Genomic DNA, 13567 nt, shown 5'->3' on the forward strand with positions numbered 1-13567 from the left:
CTTAAAACCTCTGCTGACTTCCTTCTGAGTCGTTACTCTATCCTCTTCTCATATTTCACATTCAGACTTCCTCAGAGAGAGAATATAAACCATTTGTCAAGTCATTCTCTGATACAAAGCATCCACCCTAAGCTAAGCTGCTTCATTGAGCACTGACCAGCTGTTGGCAGCCCTGTGACAAACAGTATGGCCAGGCAGGCAGAGTTGGGCTGCAGGAGGCAAAGTGTTATCACTTGTGCCTGGGGAACCCCTGAGCTGCGGGCAGAGGCGGCCCTCTGAGCCTCTTAGGAAGAGGAGTTGTGTAGCGACTGTGTGGCATAAATGTGGAAACCAGAGCTTCGAGGACTTGGGCAATATGAAGGAAGAGTGTGGTAGAGAAGACATGCAACTCAAAGGCAAGGCTTCCCTGCCTTTCAGTGCCAGCTGAAGCAGGATAACGATTAAGTAATGCCTGCCTTTACTATGGAAGAAGTTTAGGGTGAAAAAGGAAATGGAGAAAGAAGCCCCAGATCAGGTGTCTACGTGTAGCCAAAGTTTCCTGCATCTTGCCAAAGCACTACCAACACAACAAGTTCAACGGGTAAAACAATCATCTTAATAAGCTCCCGTTCCCCTGCTTTTCATTTTTCCCTTTACTCTTGTGAATCCAGATAACATTTTGTAATCTGATATCCTTTCCACTGCCAACTTCAGGACATTTTCTGTATTTCCAGATATTCTTTATGAAGTAGTCTAAGGCCAGGCATGCTGTAAATATGATATAGTAAGAAAAAAATGAACTATTTTCTTGTGAAATAATAGAGTATAAGAATTTTCTTATATAGTAACGAGGTTGATGTGGCCATGGTGTTGAACCTTGAATGCTAATGTGGACTCTTCCCAAGGGAGAATTCAGGGCTCTTCTTACCTGGCAGGTTCTTCACCCTGCATTGACTACAGAACTTCAGGGACAAGTTTGGGTGGAACCAGAGAGGCAGTAGGGGGCCATGTCCCGTCACTTGTGTCCTTGATTTTGCCTCTGTCTGTTGCACTGCGTATTTGCTGGTTTAGTTAACAAAATGAAAGTCACCCGAGTTAAATCTGATACCATTTTCACCAGTCTTCAAACCCTGACCAACTTTTGTGGTCAACCCAGCTCAATTTTTTATTACTATTTTAATGGCTGTTTTAGTCTATTCAGTTGTTCGTACCTTAATTAACTAGCTTTCTATTGTAGGATGTTTTTTGTTTCTAGACTTTTGTTAAAAGTTTGTGATAAAGTACATTGAAAAGTACATCTTTCAGCATTTAGTATTTTCCTAGATGATTTCCATAGGATAAATTTTAGAAATGAGACTTTGAATCAGAGTGTATTAATATTCGTATGTCCAAATTGCCAGATTTCCTTCCAAAAAGAGATTATACCAATTTAACTAGTTACCAGAGAGTATACTAATGTCACTGCATCCTCATCAGCATTAAGTAGTATCATTATTTACATTTGCTTGTTTTATCTGTCTACTCATATTCTGTCCATCTATTTCCCAAATGGAGGATGTATAAGCTAGCCAACATACTGATAAATGCTTCTGATAGTGATTTGCATGATTTAAATATAAATGAAACTATTAATTCCGCAAACAGCAAAAAATGGCTTTTAGCTTAAAACATCTAATGCTTTTGAAAGTTATACATCTATGATTTAATTGTCTAAATAATTCTAAAGATTTTCTTTTTACCAGAAAATAATAGGAATTGACGAAATACAACAGATGATTTTTCAACTTTTCTTTATGTGACAGTCCTCTACAGGAAAGTTACAAAACATAAAAAGAGAAAACAAGGCCTAACTACAGGAAATCATCCATGACCAAGTCTTCAACATGGTCTGCACAATGCAAGCTAGGAAGTCATACTTTCCTAAAATTTTTGAACTGCCAACATTTTATTAGCGTTTGAATGCTATATTGCCACACTTGACATAGGCTTATTTCATGTTAGATTATGAAATAGAAATTATTCTATTCAACAGTAATTAAAGTGAGAAATAATGAGGCAAGTATTTATCTGGTTGCTCTGATGGGGTGTTGTTTTGGTTTGCTAAAGCTGCTGAAATACAATATACCAGAAATGGGTTGGTTTTTAACAATGGGGATTTATTAAGTTACGTTACATTTCTAAGGCTGTAAAAATGTCCCAATTAAGCATCGACAGGACGATACCTTCTCTGAAGAAAGGCCAGTGGCATTTGGGGTTCCTCCATCACATGGGAATGCACATGGCCAGTGCCTGCTGCTCCTTTGCTCCCAGGATCTGGTTTCAATATGACTCTCTCCAAAATGTCTCTGGGCCTTTCTCTCTTAGCTTCTCCTGTGGTCCTTCTTGCTTCTCCCAGGACATTTTACTTTCTGAACCGACTCACTCCATGAGCTCTCTTAAAGGGTTCCAATAAAGGATTAAGAGCTACTTTGAATTGGGTGGGTCACATCTCCATGGAAACAACCTAATGAAAAGTTCCCACCCAACAACAGGTCTGCCCCCACAGAGCTGGAATAAGAGAACATGGCCTTTTATGGGGCACATAACAGAGTCAATCAGCACAGGTGCCCAAAAGTTAAAATTTGTTATGCCTTGGGTTGTTTGTGGTAGATTTACATCATCCTATTCTTTGATTGATTGGTATTTTGTTTGTTTTTTATTTTTCCTCAGATAAGAGTGCAGGTGTCCTTTCCTGTGAGAATATTCATAAATTCCTATATATAAAGAACTATTAGAGTCAACTCTTAGGAAATTCATTTTGTTTTGAAGTGATAGTTAAGTGATCTTCTTTAGAGAAATCACTTTCCTGATAGTGGGAACTAGAAAGAAATCATCTTCAGTCACAGTTCTCAGTGATGAATTGGCAAGTAAAATGTGCAGTGAACCCAGTAGAAGAATGGTAGATGTGTCTCACAAACCATAATAACCCCTTCCCATCTCCAAAATCCTAGCTCTTTTATCTTTTAGGGAAGAGGGCAAAGTAGGTTTCTCAATTAAGAGGATTGGCTAGATAATAGTTTATGTTTTAAATGGTTCTACCTTTTTAAATACAAAGTCTATTTCTTTTCTCCCACCCCCACATATAAACATGAAACAATTAAATAATTTCATCATAATGAATAAAGGGGCAATACATGTGCAGTGTAGGAAGCAAGGAAGAAGTTACTTACGATTAATTTTGCCAAGAGCAGTTGCATATTTGCACTGCTCCGTTCCTCTAGGTTATTTCCTTGGTTTAAAACTACAGATAGCTGATGGAAAGGCAACACACTTGCACATACATACAAAAATAGGCAGAAAGAGTTCTACATATGAAATAAGTTGTGGGGTGGGTGTTGACTAGGCAGGGGAGAATTTTCCTTTTTAAGGAAAGTTGTTAATTTCTAGTTGCATTACTAAAGGAAGCTCGGTAGCTTCCATGTCTAGAGCAGTGAACTGACTATTTATGTGGTCTATGATTCCATATATTGGGTTTTAGTCTAGTCATTCTTCTGGTAAAGATTAGTTCTCTCGCTCTGCCAAAATGAGACATGTTTCACCTGATTATTTACTGTTCTGCTAATTTGTCTACTGCAGTATCCTCTGCACAGCTTCCCATCTGTGTAGTCATTTTTTGATTTTGCTCTAGGATATGGTGAGGTGTCCTATCAGAGAGAATACCTTTTTCTAATCCCAGCCCATAATGATTTCAAATTATTTTTGTTCCTTCTTAGGAGCATTATGTTGTTCTACCAGAAGTCACTAAACAAGGAAAGCATGAAAGTATTTTGCAAAAACACTTGGAATATACATTTTTAATTTTTAGTTGGGATTTCTAGTATTTATATTTTGAAGGTCAGGTATGATGTCACATTCTTAGTCATTAGCTGTCTATGTATTGCTGAGTGTGTAATTCTGTCAACTAAATGCCTGCAGTGCTTTCCTAAAATCAGCATGAGAATAACAAGGAGTTATTCAGCTTTTTATGCTCATATATGTGCATAGTCAGGTGGTGAATAAACTACATCAGGGCAAGCACAGAATTCATCCTAAGATATCCTGCCTTCCATTGTTTAACAGCAAAAAACCATGCAAGGAACTTCAATAATAATGGGAATAGGAAATGGAGAATTTATAGTGAATATTAGTTATTTGATTATTTGTAAGCATTCTCCTACCCAGAAGCCACCTTCTCTGATTGTGTGTGTCTTTTCTCTTATTTTCTATTTTAAGAATTTTATTAATTTCAAAGATTTTTTCATTGATGGAAAGGAGGGTAGAAGATGAGCAGGGGATTTCAAATGCTGTTTTCTACTTACAGTTATATTTCACAGATAAGGAAATAACAAACTGTGGAACTGTAACCTATAATATTCTTAGAAATTTGTTCTCTAACTGTTAAATTTCACTTGGAAAGTTATTCTTTGTACATATGTTATATTCTACAATAAAAATATGATTAAAAAAAGTAAATGTAAAAGTTTCAAGCATCATTTAGTGACCATTTATCTCTATTTAGAGTATTATGGTGGACTAGAAGTTGAGATGAAAAAGGAATACAAAAATGACTTATTTTGGCAAACACTTACAAATTGCTATCCTTGTGCCAATTATTACCTATTTAATCTCTGTAACAACCCTAATAGGTACTCTTATTATAGAGATGTGAAAACCAAGGCATAGAGAGGAGAAGTAACTTGCTTAAAGTTACAATAGTTGGAAAGTGGCAGAACCAAGGTATAAATGTATGCAATCTGACTCTAGATCCTGTGGTTTTAACCCTTGTGCTGTGCTGTCTGGCATAAAATTCCAGTACAGTAGAAGAAGAAACATATTCAGATAGGATAATACAGAGTACTATGTGATAATGATATAAATGAAGAAAATGGAAAGGAATTGAGAAGTGGGGAAAATATTTCAGACAGAAGAAAGGGTAGTTGTCTGTTGCCTTGATGGTTGAGGTAGGTTCTGATTGGTAGAGTAAGAGTTTGCTTGCAGTTAAGAGTATATGGCACGACTGGTGTTGATGCTGTCACAAACATTGGGACTGGCGGTTTGATGTGCTGAGCCCTCGATCATGGGACTTGCCCTTATGAAGCTCGTTACTGCAAAGGAGAGTCTAAACTTGCATGTAATTGTGCCTAAGAGTCTCCCCGAGTACCTCTTTGTTGCTCAGATGTGGCCCTCTCTCTAACTGAGCCATCTCGACAGGTGAACTCGCTGCCCTCCCCGCTACGTGGGACCCGACTCCCAGGGTTGTAAATCTCCCTGGCAATGCAGACTATGACTCCCGGGGATGAATGTGGACCTGGCATCGTGGGACTGAGAGTATCTTCTTGACCAAAAGGGGGATGCAAAATGAGACGAAATAGTTTCAGTAGCTGAGAGATTCCAAATGGAGTCGAGAGGTCACTCTGGTGGACATTCTTATGCACTATATAGATAACACCTCTTAGGTTTTAATGTATTTGAATAGCTAGAAGTAAATACCTGAAACTACCAAACTCCAGCCCAGCAGTCTGGGCTCCTGAAGACAATTATACAATAATGTAGATTACAAGGGGTGACAGTGTGATTGTGAAGACCTTGTGGATCACACCCCCTTTATCTAGTGTATGGATGAGTAGAAAAATGGGGATAAAAACTAAAGGACAAATGGGGTGGGATGGGGGGATGATTTGGGTGTTCTTTTTTCACTTTTATTTTTTATTCTTGTTCTGGTTCTTTCTGATGTAAGGAAAATGTTCATAGATAGATTGTGGTGATGAACGCATAACTATGTTATCATACTGTGGACAGTGGATTGTATACCATGGATGATTGTATGGTGTGTGAATGTATTTCAGTAAAACTGAATTTAATTTAAAAAAAAAAAAAGAGTATATGGCACGAGTAAAAGATTCTGAATCCGGAAAATGTATTTTAAAACTGATAAATAATCTAGTTTAGTTGGAGAAAAGGATTGTGTATAGGAGTACAAGATAAGGTAGGCTGCAGCCAGATTGTTTTGGTTCATCTATGCAGAGGCGTGTATTCCTTTTTAAGGCTGAATGATACTCTATTGTGTATATTCATACCTCATTTTGTTTATCCATTCATCTGCTGATGGACATTTGGGTTGCTTCTACCTTTTGGCTATTGTGACTAATGCTGCTGTGAACATTGGTGTACAAATATCTTTCCAAGTGCCTGGTTTCACCTCTTTGGGGCATAGACCTGAAAGTGGGATTTCCAGGTAATATGGTATTTTTATGTTTAACTTTTTGAGGAACTGCCAAACAGTTTTTCACAGCAGCTGCATCATTTTACATTTCCACCAAAAATACACTAAGGTTCCTTAGTGTATTTCTTTGCATCCTCACCAGCACTTGTTTTCCATTTTTTAATAATTGCCATCCTAACAAGTATCAGGTGGTGTCTTATTGTGGTTTTGATTTGGGTTTCCCTAATGGCTAATGATGTTGAGCCTCTTTTCATGTGTTTATTGGCCATTTGTATATTAACTTTGAAAAATATCTGTTCTGTTCTTTTGCTTATTTTTTAATTGGGTTGTCTTTTGGGTGTTGAGTTGAAACAGTTCTTTATAGATTTTGGATATTACACCCTTAGCAGATACATGGTTTGTCACTATTTTCTCCGATTCTATTGAATATACAGACAAATTCTGCAGGCCCCAATTGATAGGAATTAGGGTGGGAGGAAAGGTTTTTGAGCAGTGAGTTGTTAGAGCATGCTTTAGAAAGGTTAAGCTTGGCAGGGCAATGGTTTGAAGAAAGGAATGATAGGAGGAGGAAAAATAATTAGGAGACTAAAAGGGTTTCTATGGCTGCATAACAAAATTACCCAAAACTTAGCAGCTTAAAACAATGCACATGTATTATTGCACAATTCCCATGGGTCAGGAGTCCAAGCATAGCTTAGTTGGGTCCTTTACTGATGGTCTTACAGGGCTGCAATCAAAGTGTTGACTGGAGCTGCTGTCTCTTCTGAGGTTCATCTGGGAAAGGGTTCACTTTTATTAACAGAATTCAGTACTTTATGGTAATAGTTTCATTTTCTTGCTGGCTGTTGACCAGAGGCTACTTTCAGCTCCTAGAAGCCTCCCTCCATTCCTTGCCATGTGGGCCTCCCAGTATAGGCAGCTCATAACATGGCAGTTTGCTTCTTTAAAACCAGCAAGGGAGTGAGAGACTTCAGCAAAATGGGCACTGTGGTTTTATTACATAATTATGTACATCCTGGCATATACATATGTTATACTTTTGTTATATTCTGTTGGTTGGAAGCAAATCACAGGTCCCTCCCACACACAGGGCTAAGTGACTGTGCAAAAAACATGAACAGCAGGAGATGGGAACCATGGGAGACCTCTCTAGAGTCTGACTGCCACAGATACAGATACAGGTAAGACAAAGTAGCACTTGGAGCCTGATTTAATGAATCTAGAAAGGAAGAGTCAGATTCAAGAAATTTGTCTAGGGAATATGATTTGGATTTCTTGGTCAGACCATATTAGGTCCTTTGCATACATTATCTCTTGCCTGACTCATTTTAAAAGTCTCATTATACACAATTTTGAATATACAAGCACAGCTGAAATGTCATAGTCATGTTTGGAACTCAGAATTGTCCACTCTGCCTCCCAGATGATGCTTTCTATTGTAGCCATATTGTGATTGAGGCCATAGCAAGATATCTAGATGTGGCTGTTCAGCAGATAGCTAAATCTGATCAATGGAGCTTGAGAAAGGGGCAAAGCTAGAGTAACCCTTCAGGGAGCAACTATGTGCAGATTATATAAAGTCCTAAAATTAGACAAGATGATTAAGAGAGAGGGCATGACACAAAAGATGGAAACAACCCAAGTGTCCATCAACAGATTAATGGATAAACAGTATGTGGTATATATATAATATGGAATATTATTCAGCAGTAAAAAGGAATGAAGTCCTGAAGCACATGACAACATGGATGAACCTTGAGGACATTATGTTAAATGAAATAAGTCAGACAGAAAAGGACAAATATTGTATTGTCTCACTGATTTGAACTAATTATAATATGTAAATTCACAGACATAAAGTATAGAATATGGATTACCAGGATATAGAATGAGGCTAAAGAATGGGGAGTGGTTGCTTAATATGTGCTGAATGTTTAGCTAGGTTGAATTTATACATTTGGAAATGGACAGAGGTGACAGAAGCACATTACTGTGAAAATAATTAACGGTACTGAATGGTGTGTGAATGTGGTAGAAAGGGGAAGTTTAGAGTCATGTATCACCAGAAGGAAAGCTGGAGGTTAAAACATGGGAATGTATAACACAGTGAATCTTGTGGACAATGTCCATGATTAACTGTACAAATATAAAAAAGTTCTTTCGTGAACTAGAACAAATGTATCGCACTATTAGAAGGAGTTGATCATAAGGGGTTTATAGGGAAACAGTGTACCTATTGCAAACTATGGACTATAGTTAACAGTAATATTTTAATACTCTTTCATCACCAGTAACAAATGTACTACATGAATACCATGGGTCAGTAATGGGGGAAGGGGAGATAAGAGGTATGGGAGGTATTTCTTTCCTGGAGTATTGAAAATGTTCTAAAATTGATCATTGGGCTATATGCACCTATGTGATGAGCCAGTGATTGTATACTTCAGATGGTTTGTATAGTGTGTAATTATATCTCAGTAAAAATGCATTTAAAAAAAAGAGAGGGCATGACAAGAAAAGAGTAGGTAGCTCCCAAAATGGAACTTTAGAGAATACCGTTATTTAGAGGATAAGAGAAAGAAATAGTATTAAAAAAAGAAATGAGGACATATAGGACATACAGGTCAGACATATAGGTAGGATGGAGATTATAAATATAAAAACAAAGAGGGAAGAGAAGAAAGGAGAATTGTCAGGAATATCAACCACTACAAAGTAATCAAAGAGGATCAGAATCAAGGCAAGATTAATGGATTTGAGATTGGAAGTCATTGATGAGTTTTGGGTGAGAAAATTCCAAAAAACCCAGGCCAGAGGAAAACCCAAGCTATCTTCTGAGATGGGAGGGGGGACCTGGGCTGTGAAGGAAAGAGTAGGTAGTGAGAATGTAGAGCTCACAAGTATAAGCTCTGTAATTTTGGAAGAGTTAGTTGTATTAACATGAGAGGGGGTGAATATTTGTATAGGAGAGACCCTGTGTGTTGTAGACAGAAGAGGCTTAGTTGGGAAGAAACTAAAGATAACAAAAGAGAATAGATGATTGATGGAACACGATCCCAGAGGTATCAGAAGGTGGTAAGACTCAGGACCAATGACAGAAAAGGCAATCTTTTGAAAGAACAAAGGACACATAGTTAGGGGAAGAGCCTGAAAGAAGAAATTAAAAAGTGGAGGTCAATCATAGAGTAATTGTGGATACTCAGACAAATTCATCCAATTAGAAAGCAAATGGAAAGATTTCAGGAATAGAAGATGGTAGGAAATATTTTAATTAATTGAGGAAACAGCTGACAGAAGTTTATTCAGTGCCTACTGTGAAATAAGCAGAAAATTTGTTGGAGAAGACAATCAAAGATAAAAGAAGTATCATTGGGGGCCAACTGAGATTAAATAGTGTAAAATTTTGATAGAGCCAAAAAGCATAGTTTCTTTGATGAGCTTCTGGCTGAAGGAAAACAGTAGTGCTGCATGGGGTTGGGAACTGAAATGATGAGAATGAAAGACAAGCATGGAGAAATGATGGGTTCTAAAGGTTGCTCAAGACATTGACATGGTCCAAGCTAAGCAATGAGGCTATGCAGTCACAAAGGGGATAATGGAATAAGAATACTGAGAGGTGTTCGGAATCTAAAGATCTGGTATAGAGCAAGTTATCAGAAATGAGCACATAAAGTGGTTGTGATCAGCAAAGGAAAGCTCTATGTTTGACATCTGTGAAGTAAAATAGTTCTAAATCAAGCAAACTGTAATGTGTCCTCTCTCCAGTTTTGGAGGTTAACTAAGGAATTATGAGGCTAATGTATTAGATGCACCAGAAATAACAGTAAATGAAGATAGCAGGGGATGAGGGGGTGAGGGCAGGGTGGAGAAGATGATTGTGACCAGGTACCTAAATCACACAGTAACAGGGATATGGTTTGGATGTCAAGATTCAAAAAGAAAGCTTGATGGAGACAAAATAATAGTCTGAAAATGACAGTAGCGGATAAGGATGTTTTTGAGGCTGGTAGTATCTTCAGGGACAATTCAGGTCTCAATTAAGATACAGAATTGGAAGTTTAACTTGGATCTCAATCTAAGAACATAGGAGACTTGGCTTCACTATAGAACAAGGAGGCAAGGCCATCAGTGAGTAACTTGATAGAGCAGTAAGCAAGGGCACAGAGCAGGAAGGAAGAAGAAGAACTGGAATTAATTAGAATCATGGTCTGTTCTGCCGCAACTCCATTATTACCTGCCCTAACTTCTACCATGTCACACCTTGACAGAAGACCCTTCTTATTTTTAAAACAGCCTGTATTATCCACATTTTACAGTTAAAGAATTTTAGGGTTTGGAATTTGCACCCTATCCTGAATTACAAATCCAAGTTCTTTCCACCAAAACACACTGAGTCTCAGTGGTCTTAGACTGACAAATATTGCATGATCTCACTGATATGAAATAATTAGAATAAGCAAATTCATAGCATCAGAAACTAGATTATAGGTTGCCAGGAGCAGGGGTGGGGATAGGGAACAGGGAATTAATGCTTCATAGGTACAGAATTTCTGTTTGGAATGATGGAAAAGTTTTGGTGGTGATGGTAGCACAACACTGTGAATGTAATTAACAGCACTGAATTATATATTTGAATGTGGTTAAAAGGGGAAATTTTAGGTTGTATATATATTATTGGGATAAAAAATTTTTAAAAAGTCATAGGACTGCACAGCACAAGTAGTGAATCTTAATATAAACTATGGACTATAGTGAAGAGTACAATTATTCTTTTATCAGTTGTAACAAAGTTACCACATTAATGCAGGATGTTAATAATGCGGTGAGGGGCAGGGTGGTAGACGGGAACTCTGTATTTTCTGCATGATTTTTCTGCAAACCTACAACTTCTCTAATAAAAAATGTATATATATTTTTAAAAGACTTAAAAAATGGTGTTACCGCAACTTCCAAGGACTAACAGGAAATCATGTTGGATTTACTATAAAATGGGTATGAAGGCCACTGTATTTCTTAGTGTTGCTTTTGAATTATATTCAACTCTACAGAGTTTTATATGAGCTTACATATTGGGTATTCTGTGTATTTTTAATTATTAATTTTTTTGAGAAAAAAAATATTTTGGACCCTTTTTCTTAAAACCATTAAGAAACTCCCAAATACATCCAATATGATGAGTCATTCTGAATTTCTGCAACTAACCCTGAAACATAAGTTAATACTTATTGAATTTATTTTTCAGGTGTGCAAATGAAACCAAATTCAAAACAGAAGAAGTATTTTGGGCTTACAATTTCTGCCCTACTCCATACTACTGGACTGCACTTCTGGGCCTTATTTTATATCTTGTTTTCTTCGCACCTGGTAAACAAAGACTTTGTTGTTTTGTTGCATTAATTAAATTACCTCTTTGGCGGAGGCAAGCTACTATTTTTCAAATTCCTTACACGTTCTTTTGCTAAAGATTCTAATTTTATATTTCTCAGGAATGGGGCCTATGCCTTGGACTGTGAATTCTGAAATATATCCACTTTGGGCAAGAAGTACAGGAAATGCCTGTTCTTCTGGAATAAATTGGATGTTCAATGTCCTGGTATCACTGACATTTTTACATACAGCAGAGTATCTTACATACTATGGTAAGGATATATTTTTTCCATGTATAGTTTCATGTTTATTTTTCCTATTCTATTTTTACCTTTCCTATTATTTGTGATTGAAAGAAGAGGTAGTTATGCTTCTGCTCTTATAAATATCTCTGTGTGGCACTCTTGTTCCCAAAGGCCTTAGAAATGCATCTGGGAAGAGCTAACAAGAATTATTTTTAAATTTTAATATATTTAGAAATTTCTAAAATTGGAAAATATTCTATACACACAAAACAACTCCTCCTTTCCCCCATCCCCTGGTAATCTTTAATCTACTTTGTGTTCAAAAATCTGTTACTTCTAGATATTTCATATGAGTTAAATTATATAACACTTGTCTTTATATACCTTATTTCATTTAGCCTAATGTTTTCAAGGTTCATTCACATTGCAAAATGTCTCAGAACTTTATTCCTTCTTAAAACCAAATATTCCATTGTGTGTATCTATAGCATTTTGTTTAGTCATCTTTTGATGGATACCTGGGTAATTTCTGCCTTTTGGATATTGTGAATAATGTTTCTAAAAACATTGGTGTACAAGTATCTTGGTTCCTGTTTTCTTTGGATATATACATAGCAGGGGAATTGACAGGTCATATGGTAATTCTGTATTTAACTTTTTGAGGAACCGCCATTATTATTTTCTACAGCAATGGCTGTATCATTTTATACTTCCACCAACAATACATGAAGGTGCTAATTTCTCTCACCAACACTTTTTATTTTCCTTTTTTTAAAATTATAGCTATCCCTTTGGGTATGTAGTGGTATCTCATTGTGGTGTTGATTTGCATTTCCCTAATGACTGATGATGTTGAGCCTCTTTCAAATACTGTTTATTCTACTCCTTTCACCATTTTTAAATTGGATTGTTTGTCTTTTGGGTGTTGAAACAGTTCTTTATATATTCTGAATATTAAATCTTAACATCTATATGATTTGAAAGTATTTTCTCCCATTCTGTAGGTTGTCTTTTCACTTTCTTGATAATGTCCTTTCATGTGCAGAAATTGTTAACTTTGATGAATTCAGATTTATCTATTGTTTCTTTTGTTTCTCATGCTTTGGGTGTCATATCTAAGAATTCAATGCTGAACCTAAGGTCATGAAGATTTGCCCCTTTGTTATCCTCTAAGAGTTTTATAGTTATAACTCTTACGTTTAGGTCATTGATGTATTTTTTTTTTATTCAGTTTTGTTGAGCTATACTCATATACCATACAGTCATCCATGGTGTACAATCAGCTGTTCACAGTACCATTGTATAGTTATGTATTCATCACCATTGTATAGTTATGTATTCATCACCCCAATCTATTTTTGAACATTTTCCTTACACCAGAAAGAATCGGAATAAAAAATAAAAGTAAAAAAGAACACCCAAATCATCCCCCTCATCCCACCCTATTTTTCGTTTAGTTTTGTCTCCATTTTCTACTCATGCATCCATACACTAAAGGGAATGCGATCCACAAGATTTTCACAATCACACTGTCACCCCTTGTAAGCTGCATTGTTATACAATCATCTTTAAGAGTCAAGGCTACTGGGTTGGAGTTTGACAGCTTCAGGTATTTACTTCTAGCTATTCCAATAGATTAATACCTAAAAAATGTTGTCTATATAGTGCGTAAGAATGTCCACCAGAGTGGCCTCTCGACTCAATTTGAAATCTCTCAGCCACTGAAATTTTATTT

General features: G+C 36.7%; 1 protein-coding gene across 1 annotated transcript in view; it reads left to right on the forward strand.

Moving 5' to 3' along the window:
- The window catches only part of SLC2A13 (solute carrier family 2 member 13), a 388263-nt gene that overhangs the window by 343975 nt on the left and 30721 nt on the right, over window positions 1-13567 (forward strand). The window contains exons 8-9 of the mRNA XM_037846603.1: window positions 11463-11584; window positions 11707-11859. Of these exons, the coding sequence (XP_037702531.1) occupies window positions 11463-11584; window positions 11707-11859 (275 nt within the window). The remainder of the gene's footprint in view (window positions 1-11462; window positions 11585-11706; window positions 11860-13567) is intronic.

Source organism: Choloepus didactylus, chromosome 8, assembly GCF_015220235.1.
Source record: "Choloepus didactylus isolate mChoDid1 chromosome 8, mChoDid1.pri, whole genome shotgun sequence".
NCBI lineage: Eukaryota > Metazoa > Chordata > Mammalia > Pilosa > Megalonychidae > Choloepus > Choloepus didactylus.